Source organism: Poecilia formosa, unplaced genomic scaffold (genome assembly GCF_000485575.1).
Source record: "Poecilia formosa unplaced genomic scaffold, Poecilia_formosa-5.1.2 Scaffold67, whole genome shotgun sequence".
NCBI lineage: Eukaryota > Metazoa > Chordata > Actinopteri > Cyprinodontiformes > Poeciliidae > Poecilia > Poecilia formosa.
The window spans coordinates 1822574-1838535 of NW_006800006.1; the positions used below are offsets into that span (position 1 = coordinate 1822574).

General features: G+C 41.0%; 2 protein-coding genes across 3 annotated transcripts; one reads left to right on the forward strand and one right to left on the reverse strand.

Annotated features, from left to right (window-relative positions):
* The first annotated feature begins 1281 nt into the window (after positions 1-1281).
* tada1 (transcriptional adaptor 1) lies at positions 1282-8938 on the forward strand. 2 transcript variants are annotated; one of them, XM_016672896.1, is made up of 8 exons: positions 1282-1391; positions 1750-1841; positions 1927-1992; positions 5397-5488; positions 5679-5894; positions 6872-7023; positions 7381-7537; positions 8088-8938. In XM_016672896.1, the coding sequence occupies exons 1-8, from the start codon at positions 1318-1320 to the stop codon at positions 8238-8240; spliced, it is 1002 nt and encodes a 333-aa protein (XP_016528382.1). In that variant the 5' UTR covers positions 1282-1317; the 3' UTR covers positions 8241-8938. The 2 variants fall into 2 exon arrangements, with proteins under 2 accessions (XP_016528382.1, XP_007555019.1); XM_007554957.2 differs by having other exon boundaries at positions 1318-1391; positions 5682-5894; positions 8088-8240.
* Positions 8939-9865: 927 nt separating this feature from the next.
* On the reverse strand, positions 9866-13429 carry LOC103140033 (transcription factor AP-1). Its single transcript, XM_007554958.2, has one exon. It carries the CDS (start codon positions 11466-11468, stop codon positions 10482-10484), a length of 987 nt encoding a protein of 328 aa, XP_007555020.2. The 5' UTR covers positions 11469-13429; the 3' UTR covers positions 9866-10481.
* Between the last annotated feature and the right edge of the window lie 2533 nt (positions 13430-15962).

A 15962-nucleotide genomic window follows, 5' to 3' on the forward strand; every position in this document is an offset into this window, starting at 1 on the left:
GTTATCCTTGTTTAATCCAAGCAAGAACTCCAAGTCAAACTTGTTCCCAGAGCTCAGAGGAGTCCAGCAGGCCTGCACATGGTCTCTCTCATTCTGGGACTTAGAGTAAAGCTGCCACAGTTGAGGTGGTTCAGACATCTGACCAGGCTACCATTGACACTCTGGATGGATGGATGGATCCATCCATCCTGTACTGGATGAACAGACGGACCCCAACAGGTAGATAGACGCCCACATCTGGGCAAGGATGACTACCAAACACCCGTGCCAACTGAAAGGAAATACCGCCATCTGGTGGTTGAGAAGTTGTATTACAAATGCAAATGTGGTAATCGCACATAGTATTAATTACGGTAAAATTGGAAAGCATCGGAAAATTCACAGCAAATCATCTTCAGTATTTGAATTCATACATTTGTACATTCATACATAAGAATATACTTTTTTTTAAAGTTTATTCTTATAGAATTTTATGTAGATTTCAGTAAAAAGCCAACCTAAATCATAGCAAAAGGATAACGTTATTTGAAAAATCCTTACCATAGTCATCAATCAGTGGAGCGGGATATCGCTAAGTTTGGTTTCATGTTTTGGGGATCAGAAAACAGAAGATAATTACAATATTACATGTTGGGTAGAAATCTTCAGATAATTCAAAATGTCTCCAGAGATTTAAAGACAGGCCATATATGTTCTTTTTCTTTTTTTTTCTGGACACATAAATAATTGTTAGGACGTGTTGTAAGCTTCACAAACCTATTGATAAATTTCAAACTGTTCTTGTGTTTCGTATTTTGTATTCAACTATTTCTCAAGGCAACTCGTTGCATTAAATTAAATTTCGTTTTGTAGTTCATTTATTTACTTAACTTTTTATATGCACTAGTTTATGTTAGTCTATCAAAAAGAGAAAACAAAAACAAAACAAAAGAAAAAACAAGAATACACTGAACCTTTAAATTGAATCCCGACAAAATTTAAAAAGGGGTGAAAGGATAGGTTTGTCTGAACATCAACGGGAAATTTTGGTAAGGATTTTAATTGTAGTATCATATTCTGCCACAAGATAGAAGTAATGATTCGGTAATCCTTCATACTTTTTAAGGTTCAACTGTAAACACCAGTTACTTTCTTTTTGTTCGGAAAACAACATAAAAAAACACACAACTGTCACCTATCAATTGGCTAGTAAATATATATCGGCTAAAAAAACCGTACAAGATTAAAATTTGATCTTTTTTTGTTAAATAACTTCCATTTTTGAATAAAGTTTGTAAAAACCTTTGCGTCGTTTGGTGATGACGTATTTCTGACGCCATGGCGGCTCACGCTAGCGAGCTGGAGATTGCGAAGAAGAATTTAACGAATGCCATCGGCGATAACGTGAAGCAGTAAGATGAGCAGGCTGCTGATGAGTTTCCTCTCTGTGGGGTTTGCTTTGCACCCCATTCCCATGTCGGAGAAAAATCATATAGTTAATTTGAGGCATCTCGGCATGTTAGCACCTGGCTAGCATTTAGCTATTAGCATTAGCTAGCTAATGTTTTTAGCAGTTCATTCCTCACTGAGTATCCATTTGACTTTTTTTTGAGGATTTTTGTGCCTTCCGAGTATTGCTACGATTGATAAACGTCTGCTCTTTCTGTTTTATTTTAGTTAAAATGTGTCATTAACTTGTTTAACGTAAAAAAAGCTATTAATTGTAGCTATTTAAAGTTCTCTCATTCCTAATTTGTTTTGTACTTACAGTTATTGGGCTAACCTAAAGCTGTGGTTCAAACAGAAGATTAGCAAAGAAGAGTTTGACGTCGAGGCACGTCGCCTGTTGCCTCAGGAGAATGGTTGGTGTGCAGAAGAAGCTGCTTTCCTTGCTAGTTTTCTGAAAAGCAATGTGGCTTATCAAAGATGTTCTCTTTTCTATCCCAGTCCACTTTCACAACGACTTCCTGTTGGCCATTCTTACACGATGTCAGATCATTGTTTCTACACCAGGTGAGTTTGATGCATCAGGGTTCGTGCAAACTTTAGAGCATTTTATTCCCCCAAAATGTCAGACAATTTGACTTGCGTGCTACAAATTATTTATTTACTAATGGGTTTTGTAGATAAGGTAAAAATCTGACCTCATATAACTTTATTTAACAATACCTACAGGAGAAACAAGATATTTGCATGAACTGAATAACAAGACACATAATGCAATTTTTTTTCTCTCATTGCCTGAAGTTAAATCTGACCAAACGTCTCTGGTTTTAGGTCAGTCACTACCCAAATTATCTCTATATACTAAACACCAGAAAACTTTTTTGTTTAAAACATTTCAAAGGTTTACAGGCATGACTGTCAAACCTTTTGTGGCATTTAAAAAGTAGAAAAGATTTACTACAGTTAATGAAATGTTCATCAAAGCTGTCAGCGCACATCGACATCTTCATATTCATTACTGTAAGATTCATCACTGTCTTATTTTATTCAACGCAGAATAAAAGGCATTGAAAGCATTTTGGATCAAGCTGTCAAATGCAAAACATTTCCTAGTTTCATAATGTTTGGACAGTCACTTCCATCAGAAAACTGACAGAATTGTTCAGAAAATTATTGGGGGGTTGTAATAAAACTGATTAGAAATTATCATGAAACATCAGAAAACCTCCAAACACATTAAGAAATTCACCAGGACACACAATTATAAAAATTTGGGCTGTTACCTAATAATTATACGGCTGCTGTTCAACCATTTACCAATATCATTGACATTGCACAAGAAAAAAGAAATCTCTTCACTTTCAACACTGTGTGAAACAGAAACAAACGTCTTGATTGAATTAAAGTATTTTTTTACATCTAATTTTTTATGGGAGAGGTGTGTGAAGAATGTTGAGCTTAGCGGTATATACACAAAACGAAAGAAATAAATCAAAGAGCTTAAATTGAGAAACAAATGATTTATTTCTGGTTTAAAAAAAAACAACAACTTTATTTGGGATAATCACTTAAGATCAAGTGCTTAGGTTGCTATTATCATCAGTGTACGCAGACAACATGGAATAAATCCAGGGTGTGTTTAACCAGAAAATCAACTGGATAACTGATTTCCAAAGCATGTTGTATTTTTTAATAGCATCAACAAAGTAATTGTACGAATCTGTTTGGCCATACTTTCTGCTTCTCACAGAAGGAATTAATTTAAGTTAATGAGTCCCAACAACACTTAATTTCCTTTTGAGATCAATATAGTATTTTTTTTAAAATTGAACTGAATAGTAATGTTATCAGTCAAGAGGTTGTAGCCACACCTTGTTCCAGCTTGTATTTTCAACAAAGTTGCACCAGCATAACTGAGAAAGTGACCAAGTCTTTCAAATCAGTTGATCGATTCCAATTTGAATTTTTTTTATGTGTCCAACAAGCTAGTTTGGGAAGAAAATGTTTGTATGCATAAGAAATAACCACAATTTATTCTTTTTGAATTTTTTTTTTCAGTCTTCCCATAATCAGATATTTGTAAAACTGGCCAGAAAGAGAGCAAAGCTTTTAGACGCATTTCAAAAGAAAACAACAACAAGGTTTTATGAAGTCAACTGTTGTTGATCTCCAGTCTACTAGTGCTTTAATTCTCATGTTGCTCTGGTCTTGTTTTGCTTTAGAAATAACACCTTTATAAGATAGTGAGTAGCCTTGCTTTCTTTTTCACCCGTCCGACGTCAGTCGTGTTCTTTTCAGTTTCTGTAAGCAATCAAACTCTCCAATGATCTCAGGATTATGGTTTCCCGCTTAGATTTATGATTGTGTTTAGTCTTCTAAATTCCCACTTTATCCCTGTAACCATAACCTTAAACCTGTGTGGCGCCTGAGTAAGTTTCATAATCTGTCTCGGTTTCATTTAGTCCAGGGAGAGAACTAGGAAATACCCTCCATACATCAAACCTGCGTTGCCACCCGGACACCCCCGCTCGTTCCGCTGCTGCACGCAAAGGCATTTCGTCTCTACGTCTGAAGTTGCTGTCGATTTAGCACTGCTCACATATTCGGGTTTCGAGTGAATTTTCAGGACTAACCCAAAACGCACTATGAAGTTTACAGATTACTTCAACGTAAACCTTTGAATGCACAGGTTTTGCACAACTCTTTGCTCTCTAAAAAAGGAGCTCAGCAGCAAAATTCACGCCGAGTGTCTGTTACATGAATAGGCCAATATGCACGTATTGTATTTGGACACCCAAGAGACCAAGACGACGCCTAGCAACTGATCGCCAGGGCCTTACCATTAGAAGGTCACAAACAGGATGTTGTCTGACAGACGGGGCCACAGAGCTTCATTACCAGGTCGCAACACAGATACAAAGAGACTGAAAGATTCGGTTTACGTGATCGACGCACGTCATAATTCTCCACTGGACTTAAGCGATGGCTGAAAGATATCATAACTATGAAAGAAGTCTTTTCCACTCCAGCAGATCACATCGCAAACCCACCACTCTTAGCTATGACTATGCATCCAAACAGATTTCTCTACAGAAGTTGCAGGTAATGCCCCACAAAACACCGTTTCTATTAGTTGTGCTTTTTTTTAAATTTTTTTATTTCATCTGATGATTTTTGTGACAATCCTATTGCTGTCTCCAGTTGATGAATAAACTTTAAAATCAATTCAGAAACCGAGGCGGCAATCATCACTTTCAGAAACAGAGCGCCGGTGTGTGACGTCAACGGGCCGAAAACGAGTTCTTCGGCTCACTTTGGGAACATAAACCGTTCGCGTAGAGGTCTGATTGCAGTCGCATCAATCAGTGGTATGAACGACCAGGAAACAAAAACAAAATCCAACTTAAGAAAAGAAAAAAAATCTGAATGGAGCATTAAGAGCAGCTGTCTGAACGTAGCCTGAGTCGACTTGTGAACAACGTGAGACGTCGCCGTCAAGACCAAGAGCTCATGACACGTTATGGACGCCGTGAAGACACTGGAGATTTTTTGTTGTGGCATACCCACAACCTTTGTTTGCTTGACGTATTGTTTGACTTTGGAAAAACACAAGTGTACGCTTCTACTTTAATTCTCTTTTTGTATTCTGTAATGTCCCTGGCCTGTGAACTTTTTCTGTTTTCCATGGATTTCACCTGAAAACCAAATATCTCTAACATTTTGTGAAAATGTATGCGCGTGCCAGGTATACTTATTTTTTCGTACGGGACTTTTAGTTTGTTGCAGATAATAAACTAACATCCAAGTTCAGTTCAGACTGCAGATGTGTGTCATGACTTGTGTGACGCCACTACAAGGCTCTTTCCATTGCTTTGTTCATGAGTCATAACCCGTTTTAAGAGCGTATTCTCTCGCTTGCCTACTCTCCATTAGTTATTAATGCTTCTTGTGTTTCCTTCTCTGTGCTCTAGAGGGCCCCGGTTCCATGCAGTGGCAAAGCTGCACCTCAAAGTCTGACAAGTCAAAAGGAAAGAAGAAGTGTTCCTCCAGGCAGAAATTTGACGTAAATCCTCATTCTTCTTCTTATTATTATTTTTTTTCCAAATTCACTTCAGAGGATGTCACAGTTCAGATAAGTCAGTTGTTTGTATCGTGAGCGGTTGTTTTTAACGTCTGGGACAGGTGATGAATGATTCACTGCACGCTTAGTAGTTGACTCACCGTCTCGTTGCGATGTTGCGTTGGGTGCCCCGCAGCACCGCTTCCAGCCACAGAACCCTCTGTTCGGCGCGCAGCCGTTCAGTCCGCGGGAGGCGGGCGGCGAGGAGGAGGAGCTGCGGCTGAGCGCCCACACGCTGCTGCTGCCGACCCGGGGCCAGCTGGAGGCCCGCATGATGGTCACCGCCTTCGAGATGGGGCTGGACAACGTCACAGAAGACGCCATCAGCACCGTGGTCTGCGCTGTAGAGGTGGGCCTTCGTCATCCATATGCCTGCTGACAAACATCGTATGATAACGACTTTCTCCATCACAAACGGCGGGGAAAATACGCATCGGGCAGAATTTGTCATATTACATGTAGACGTGTTTCTGAAGGTGGTTTTGATGTCAAATTTTCACTGAAGTGTTGGCAGTCCCTAAAGAGAAGGAAACAAACAAACAAAAGAAATTAAAGTAATGTGTAATAGTGTAAAATAACAGAGTATTCAGGTAATTGTCAACTAATTTAGTAACGGATTAATCGTCAACCAGCGTTAAGACTCGAAAAATGTCATCTGCTAAAAGAACAACATATTCACAGCCATATTTAAGCCAAAACTACCAAAAATATCAACATTTAGCATTTAAGATAAAGAAAAAAACCCTGTCTGTAAATATGTTCTACCCAGAATTCCTCAGTTTTATCTTCACCTGGTTCAAAACCTGTAAAAATCTTCCTTTGTTATATAAGAATCAATCAATCAATCCAAAAGCAATCAACACATTAGCTCCATAAGTGATGTGAAGTCGAGCAGAACGGGCTCACGTGTCGACATTAGAAGGATTTTTCAGTTGTGGATGAATGGTTTGCTACAAATGCGGTTGATGAATTTTGGGCCATAAAATATTTTCCTTATCTAAAAAAAAGGAATTCTATTGGCTATTGTTGTTTTACGTATTTCTAGTATTGAATAAGATAATCTTAAGTCTCATGTCGCACTGTTACACATAACTTCAATTCTGAACTTATTTGTTTGGGTTTCTTTCTGTGTACGGATTGCTTGGGTATTTACCAACACCTGCTGAAAATTTCACGTCACTAGCACCTTTAGAAATACATTTACCACAAAACATCGGACTTCTTTTACTAATGTCGCATCCTGTTTCTTCAACTTGCTTGGCGTAAATCATCGAACGGAGACCGTTTTCCTCCTGCTCATGCGTTGACGCCGAACTCTCATTTCAGCACCACTTGAAAGACGTCCTGACCGCCGTGATCACTCGGAGGAAGGCGTACCGGCTACGTGACGGACACTTCCCCTACGCCTTCGGCACCGACGTCACGCCTCGGCCTTATCTGAAGAACAGCCTGTCTGCGTACCACGGCATCAGCGAATGGTAGAGAGCGTCAACGTTTTCTAGTTAACTCAGGGGCGTCATACTCATTTTTTTGGTTTTGGGCCACATGAAGATCAAATGTATGTTCCTAGGGACAACGCACATTAATTGATATTTCTATAAATGCACCAGATTTAGCCAAAAACGCTAATTTCTATCTGTTGTGATGTGGAATCTTTTTCCACGTTGATGTAATTTAGCAGAGTATAGATTAAAACTGCTCTGATTTGATTGATAAAAATATGTAAAAAAACACACAAAAAAACAGCTCTTGACACCATTGCCTAATGATGATACAGAACCAACTGCTTTTATTAGTTATTTTTGTGTGTTTTCCTTTTCTTTCTTTTTTTTAAGTCCTCCTCCAAGCGCGTCTCTTGCTGCCTGCCCGCCGCCTCAGGTGTCCCCCGACGATGCCGAGCAGAAAGCCATCCACTTGCTTGCTTGCTCCTCTGACATGCTACCTGCACCGCTTCCTCCAATCAGCATGTTTGACCTCCTGGAAGCGCTAAAGGTACGAAGATCAGCAAAAATGCGTCTGCATATATGAGCAGCAAGTGTTTCTTTTATCTGTCTTTACTTTTAAAAATAGCCAGGGTCGGCTCAAGATAGGATGGGGCCTTGAGTAGAATATAATTTAGGTGAGGGGGGGTGGGGAGGTGCGAAGCAGCTGCTTAGTTTGCTTATTTTTTGGGTCGACTCTGAATGTAATCAGCATTAAAACAACTTTTTTCAAGACTAAGACAATAGCTAATTGCTTAATTGGGATTTACATGAAGTTTAAAAAAAATGTCTTCCAATAACTTATAATTACCAAGTCATAGTTTTAATTTCCTGTACACTTTTAATAATTTTAACACAAAACACAGTTGGACTATAGTGGCCTGACCTGGCACCCCTACCACTGCCATTATGAAGTTTTCTGAACTGATTATCATCAATCCCCTTTGCTCCGTCTTCTCACACTGACAGAGTAAACCTAAAGTTTCCTAGAGTGATGAGGAAAGGCTGTTTTAGCATGCTTTCAGATTTTTAACGCTTCGTGTAACATCTGTGTGGCGCAGGTTCATCGCGGCGTGATGCCCTCCCACACCATGTACGCCCTCAACATGGAGCGCATCCTGGTCCAGCTCTGGCACCCCAGCCACGAGGAACTGGAGCAGGACCGCATACACAGGCAGAGACTGGCCGGTAAGGAGGGCATGCTGGTCAGCTGAGAGGCTGACTCTCTTCTCACCAAACTGTAGGACTGAGCCCGTCTCTGGAAATCAGTCCCATCTCCACAACAGCCACATGGGGGGAAAAAGTGTTTTCCAGGAAGTGAAAGACTTGGATAATACCTGTGGCTTACAGAAGATGGAGCAAGAGGAAAACCAGGGAGCTGGAACACTGCTGTCGTCTGTATGACGTAAAAACTTTACCTGTCCAACTTTAATTACTTGTTGACTGCACAATAGGAATCAATTGGTTATAATAGCTATAATTTAATCTGTTTTAAACTATAGGAGCAAATGAAACACAAGAGTCTAGTTCAAGTGTTTTTGGTCTAGTTTCTAGTGGAAATATTGTAGTTTTGTCTTATTTCAAGTGTACTAATATATTTGCACCAGAAATTAGTCCAAAAATACTATTATGCTTTTCGTGGATTTCATGCGGGAACTTCTTCAAATCTAACCTGCTGCTTTAAGGGATAACAGGTCACATCCTGCATGTCCAAACTATGTCCATCAACTTTACAAACCTGCAAGGAACGTTAATTATCAGAAATTAGATAAAAATACAAAACAAAAATCTTGAAAACAGATTCAATTTGTCAGCTATACCTCCAGCTTTGGTTGTGTACTATGCTTATTACTTCTTCCTAAATAGCACAAAGTTCCATTTTTCCCCCCTGTTTTACTTTATTAATTTAAGTAACATTTTTTTGTTAGCACATAGTTACACATAATTGTGAAGTGTGGCAAATACTTTCCCCCCCACCTTTACAAATAATTTAATCTCACCTTAAACAGATGAAACATGTTGGCACCATTATACCTCCGCAGGTTTAGCTGCAGCAGAAAGCTATGCACCATACTTCTCAGATTTTTAGTTGTAAAATAGAAGGTCTTCCGTTGACAAATTAGGATTAAATCACAGAACTTTCTAGCAAAGTACTATAAGATTTTAGGTTGCAATGTTGATGTGAAAATTGTTAAATTGGTTTAAAAAAAAATACTTCAGTAAAGTGCTGTATATCGGAAAATGCTTAAATATTTTCAACATCTGTTATGTTCAGAGTAAATGTTGGAATCTGCTCTGGAGAACAGCTGAAGTTCACAGTGTGCATTGAACTCCTCTTGAAACATAATATCCAGAATGTCTCATAATATTTACTAGTTTCTAGTGGCAGTGTTGGTGATCCTCAGTGTTTTTACATTGTACATGTGTTCATACATTTTTTTGTTGCTATTTTTTTATATATATATTTCACATAGTTATAAATAAAAGTCATTTTGTTTAAGCTAAATCATACATTGCGTTTTTACTACGCACTTAAGTGTGTAAACAGAGCTGAATTTGCTTCAGTGGTTACTTGTAGGAGTCACCAGCAGCAGAGTGGGGAGAGGGGCGGGGGAGGCCAGTGATTCAGCCACGCGCAGCCTTCCCGGTGCGCCCTCCGAGTCATCTTCCCATATTTGGGCTCCCTGCGGCTTACTTCCGGAAGCCGGGCTCTATCCAATGAGCGCTCGCGCCTGACACGCCACAGAATGACTCAAGGTCCCGTCTGTTCCCGAGTCTGGAATAACAAAAGCCGCTTGCTTCTCGTTCCTTATAAATTAGACAAAAATGCTAGCATATATGTTCAACTTTTCTTTTATTCATTTAGCCTTATTTACATTTAAGTGCTCAAAAATGCAGCGTACAAATATTACAAAGAGTTATTTTTTTTAGGGCTAACAAGTTACACACGTATTAAAAAGTCGTATGAACAAGAGTGTTCTGAAAGTAAGGCAGCTGTCAGTAAGCTACACACACCTAGAAGATAATGATAATAAAAACCGTCTGGAAGGTGTGAAAGCTGTTAGTGTTTTTTTTTCTTTTCTTTAAATGGTGCACGAGCTCCAGAGCTAAACTCGAGCTGTCATTGTGTTTCGCCGTGTGCAGCTTTATCCCACGCCACCTCAGTTCCTGTAATGAGGTGCATATTTTCCACGCGTGACCTACAAGTTCTTGTAGAAATAAAAAAAAAATGTAGTGAAATTCAAAAGTGGGCAGACTATAGGAGCAAAAGTTTCACTCAGCTGTGTGCGTGTGTCTGCAGCACAACAGTTGTTGGCTTCCTTTTACACCGACCAAGCCAAAAACAGTTCGTGTCCATGTGCTGTCGGGAGTGGGGGAAAAAAGTTGATGGAAGATCTCAAGCAGCCATCTGAAGTTGCATTTGGTCCCTTGTTGGCTCCGTCAGTCTCCGAAGCCTAGTAGGCTTGGAGCTGCTGCGTCAGGATGAGCTGACAGCCGCTGTTGACGTGGTCCATGACCTTCTGCTTGAGCAGAGCCAGCTCGTCTCGAAGGACATTGGCGGAGGAAACCAGCTCCGTGTTCTGGGTTTTCAGGTTCTTGACCCTCTCCTCCAGTCGGGAGATCCTCTCCAACTTCCTTTTTCGGCACTTGGACGCGGCCACTCTGTTCCTCATGCGCTTCCTCTCCGCCTTGATGCGCTCCTGGGTCTCCATGTCGATCGGGGAGAGCGGAGGCGTCTCGCCGGACATCTCGGGCACCGTTTGCGGCTCCTCCTTGAGCGCCTGCAACCGTGGGTGCTGCTGCTGTTGCGCCGCCGCCGCCAGTTGGTGGTCCGTGTGGTTGTGTGGCGGCTGCGGGGCTCCCGGATAACTTGTCGGCGGGTGCCTCTCCTCGACAGGTGCGGACGCGGAGCCCACGGTTCGGCTAAAACCGGCCAGGTTGGTGTATTCGGGCGGCTCCGTGCGCACCGTACAGCTGTAGGGAATCCCGCCGCCTTCGCACGGAGCCGCGCCGGGTGCCACCCCGCTAGTCCCGCCGGTCTGAGCGTCAGGGTGGGCGGCGGGGATCTGCTGGTAGTGGAGCTCAGCCAGGGCCCTCACGAACCCTTCGGCGAAGCCCTCCTGCTCGTCGCTGACGTTCTTGGGGCAGATGAACTGGGTCGGGGTGGGGGTCGTCAGCCCGCTGCAGGACTGGATGATCAGTCTCTCCAACTCAGGCGACGCCAGCTTCAGTAAACCGACGTCGGGCGAAGTGAGAATGTCCAGGGCCTTCGCCCCCAGCTGGGGCTTGAAGTTTTTCGGGTCGTTCAGATTCAGGGTCATGGTTTGTTTCAGTGTCTTGGGGTTGAACCCGTACACAGCCGCCCCGTCATGCTGGGAGTTGGAGGCATTTACAGCTTCGTCGTAGAACGTCGCTTCCATTTTACGGATTTTTCTAGACATAAACTTTTCTTCTAAATCCCGTCCAAATAGTAGAGTTTGAACAAAGAGTCCGATTTCTGCTGTTTTTACGGTATATTCTGTGACGATCTGTCCACTGTCCCGAGGCAGATGCTGCCTATTGTTGGGAGTTCAACTCACTTGACAACTTTGCGTCCCGAGAAAAGTTTTCCTTTGTGAACCGTGCGGTCATCGACAAACAAAAACGTTTCTTCCGCCGCCGAGCTTCTGTGCGTCTACCCCCCGTCAAACCTCCTGTTTTGGATTGTCCTCCCGTTCTAATAACTAAAAAAAAAACAACACTCCGAAAACGGGTAATACTTTCAATCACTTCCAACGTGGAGACGAACTTTATCCACCTCTAAGCTGCAGTCCCACTGAAAATAACAATGATGTCATTTCTACGCCCTGTGATTGGCTGGAGACGAGAAAGCGGGCGGGGATCGTCTAATGACATGTGTGTTGCTCCGACAACCGGCCCTGTCCCCGCCTCTCCTCGCTAGGGTTTATGGGATTAGGTAATGCAAGGCGCAGCAGCAATGTACTCTGGGATTACGTAGTGTTTTTGAATATTTAGTTACCCGCTTAATTTCTATTTATCCATCCCGATCACGACACTTTTTATACGATTATGGACGCCACGACTCAGGTTTTAGGGGAGCAAATTTAAGTATCAAAGCGCAAAAGTCTCGGGAGTGACGGTCAGGAATAGAAAGATAAAGCGGTTCAGGAAGTGACCACTGCTCGGCCGTGAAAGTATGTTTAAACATAGACTACAGATGATGAGCCTGACCTAGATCAAGAGTGCTTTTGTTCTAGGGAAGACGCTCTTACAGTCACAGTTCTGCAGTTTGTGTCAAACCCGCAGATGGAAATATTATCCCAAGTCCTAAACGAAGACACTTTGAAGTGCTTTGCATGAAAAGTACATTCAAAAGCCAGTGCGTGCTTAAGAATAAGTGTATCATAGTTTAGGTTTTGCATAAAAAGAAGCTGTAAAATGGAAATAAAAGTAAATGAGTAGAGAGTAGAGGCTGATAAAAAAATAGATTAGTGTTTGCCTTTGCTGAAAAGCTGATGTAAACTGTGTTTCCAGTCCTGATTTAAAGGAGCCAACACAGCTGAGGAGCTCAGAAACTAGATGCTGCCTCCCGCTTATTAGTTCTGGTTCTGGGAATCCATGGAAAGAGGTCCCTGCTGACCAGAGAGGTCCAGGTGGTTTTTAGCTAGCAAACAGCTGAAATAAATTTGGTTCATTTAGTGATATTAGAAGATTTTCAAAATCTCTCTTTCTGAGAAAGAGAAAACGTGTCACAATGTAAAGACTGCTGTGGGATGTTTAATTTCCTAATACCGCTCAGAACTTTGGTAACAACATTTTGGATGAGACATAATTTCCTTTTTCATATAAGTTTAGACATTTGTGGAAACAACACAACTTACTGGAAAATAAGTCACTACTGTCTTCATTAAATCTTATTTCTTCTATTAACAAATTGTACACAGACAGTAAAAGTACAGCTGATGGATAAAGTGTAGATTTCCACTGAGGGATTTCATAAGGTATGTTTTCTATTAATTTATTTTTTTAGTATTTGGGTTGATGACATCACACAAAGTCCAATAATTGAGCTGACCGACTACTAGGGAATGTGAATTACTTTTCTCACAATTTACAAAAACAAAAAAAGGTTTTGAACCAGTGAAGTTGCATTAATGAAAAAAATAGATTTTGAATAAAAGTAGCACCGGAATGGAGCCTTGAGGAACCTCACATGTAATCTTTGCCCAATCATGTCTACTACATGATGAAACACAGTTACGCTCTACCAAGTAAAATCTGAATTAATTTAGCAAAGTAACAGAAAATCCGACACACTTTTCTTGTCCAGTCAGTAAATCATGTTTAGCCGTCTCAACAACAACAACAAAGACAAAATTTGAGCGTATTGATGTAAACTGGTTTTCCTTTAAAAAAAATATTTACAACTTATGATTTCGCAGAAACAATCATCTTTGTTTAGTCTGCTTATATAAAATAGATGAAAATCTTACATAGGTTTTTATTTATGGATTTCCACAAAATATTGTAGAACAAGCAGCTGTAATACATTTTTATAGGGTTAATTCACAACAAATTTGATTTTATCGCACTTTACAAAAAAAACAAAAAACAAGTTCAGTCAGTTCATACTGAATTTAATTTTAATTTTTTTTTTTTAGTTCTAATGAATTCTAATCCAGTCAATGTTTGGCAAGCGCAGGTGTATGGATGCTGTGTGTATTCTACGTAGAGGAAGTTCTGATAGTATTGTGTATGTTTTGCAAACAACCAATGACCTTGATGCTTAGGACAATGCAGAGTTCGCCCATACACCCGAGGTATTCTGACTGTTAAAAAAATGTGATACAGGCCAGTTTTTGTGACTCCCACATGCAAGGCCTTCTGGTATCACTGAATCTGCACTGCTGCCTGAAGCCTGTGTGTAGCTGCAGTCCAGTCCGGCTGGGTTCCCTCACTCTATTATTCAACATGTTCTTCTCTGGCCAACTAAATAAGTCAACAAGCCCCAGTTAAGTTAAACTGGGAGAACCAGAGGTGCCTCAAGTCAACACTGCTAGTGTTGTCGCAAAGCCTGTTGTATATAAGTAGTTCAAAACCTTAAAGTTGCAGTGTGCAACTTTTATGTTAAAAAATGTGTTTTCTTTTTTACATATTTGTTAGAGTTATGGTTATGTTGTTACAGTATAATATATAAGACAAATAATCTGTAGAAAAAAAACAAATAAAAAAAAAAACTAATTGCTGAAATACACCACTCAGTCAGAAACAACCAATCAGAGCCAGGAGGGAGGGTCTTAGCGCTGTCCATCACACTTGTGCTCTCTGCTAAGCTAAAGCTGGTTCACGACAACATAGCCTGCCACGAAAGCTGAAGGTAGTTAGCATAGCCACAGATTACGGCGGATAAACAGTTTTCCCGTAACGGTAACTTGTTTTTCCACCGTTGGCACATTGAGCAGCGTACAGGAGGTTGATTGGCAGTGCTAAGACTCTCCTTCATGACTCTGATTGGTTGTCTGACTGGGAGCGGTGCGTTTCTGTAGATTACTGTAGTGGCACCGAGAGAAGATGGATGTTTGTTTTACTTCATGACATATTATCTGTCTCATAACAAACTGCCATGACATGGTGACAGTTTTAATAAATAGGAAACAAAACAACACATTTTTGTAAAAGTTCCACTCTGCAGCTTTAAGGACTCCAGTGGTTGTTTTCTCAGAAACTTCTTTTGCCTCCTTTGTGGTAGCAAACACATCTGCCTCTGCATTTGTCCTACTCAGACTCTTATCTCTTTCTTCACAGGTTAGAGATTTCTAAGACATACACTGTATCTGAATTTGTCTCTGTGCACCTGTGTCAGGTCCACAGAATAGTCATTTCCCATCTAAGTACAACACTGCCACGGCCATGCTTCCTGTTTCTCTGTTGTCTTTTTCCCTCCAGCTGGCCCAGCGGGGTCACCTTTAGAGAATAGCGTTTCCCCCCCCTGTCCCATCTCTCTCTGCCAAGGCCAGCTGTTTCCTCTGCACACAGTTTTCCAGTCGGAAGCTGAAAGCCATCGGCCTCCCGGCAGTGGCGGAACGGTCCGAGATTCCTCCACCCGAGCAAAACACACACACACACAGAGAGAGAGAGAGGTTATGGTGCGTGTGTTGGGTGTATTAACAGAGCAAAGTTTTGCTTACCTTCACGCGTGGACTCGAGAGGAGATCCAAATCGAGGCTCCGAGAGAGAGACGGATGAGATTTCAAACACTGTCTGTGCTGTGTTTGTTGAAGAGCAGCTGTTTCTTCCTGTCCCGCTGCTTCGGTTTTCCTCTGTGCCTCCACGTCTGCTGACCATTAATGGCCCAAACACACAGCTCTCAGCCCACGCCGCTCCCTTTAGACAGCTGCTTCAACCAAAGAACACAACAGCAGAGTGGGAAGAAAGATGAAGTTGAGTAGTTTTAACTGACTATGTTTCTGTCCTTTCCAACAATTGTTTTTTTGCAAAGTTGTTTCCTTGTGAATAAATCAGCTGAACCGAGCGAGGTTGTGTTTTTGTAATTCTGGGTGAGTCAGTAGTACACTTTCATATGTTTTGATCTTTCATCCGCACAAACACTTTAATACCACTAAACGGTTATTTAGAAAAACACAGACCGCAGAGGAGATTTGAGAAAATTGCATTTGTTTTTGCGTGTGTACGTGAGAAAACAGAGATTCACGGTCCTCATGCATTACAGTGTAACAAATAATCACCAATATTTACAGATATTTGCTTTGACATGATTCTCAATCAACATTGTCAATTATTTTACCAAGCCGGTGGCATACAGTTCTGGTCAGACTTTCAAAGTGAATAAATTCATTTGAAGCTTTCAGTGAGTTATTTAAACTATTTTTTTTTATTTTTTTTTATTAAAACACAACTCCAACGTTTTTTGTTTT

Excerpts from the sequence above, each read along its gene's own strand:
- tada1 (XM_016672896.1), top strand. The coding sequence starts at position 1,318 with ATGGCGGCTCACGCTAGCGAGCTGGAGATTGCGAAGAAGAATTTAACG. Across the intron at positions 1,392-1,749 it reads ATCGGCGATAACGTGAAGCA|TTATTGGGCTAACCTAAAGC; the intron begins GTAAGATGAGCA and ends TTGTACTTACAG. Across the intron at positions 1,842-1,926 it reads CCTGTTGCCTCAGGAGAATG|TCCACTTTCACAACGACTTC; the intron begins GTTGGTGTGCAG and ends TTTCTATCCCAG.
- LOC103140033 (XM_007554958.2), bottom strand. The coding sequence starts at position 11,468 with ATGTCTAGAAAAATCCGTAAAATGGAAGCGACGTTCTACGACGAAGCT.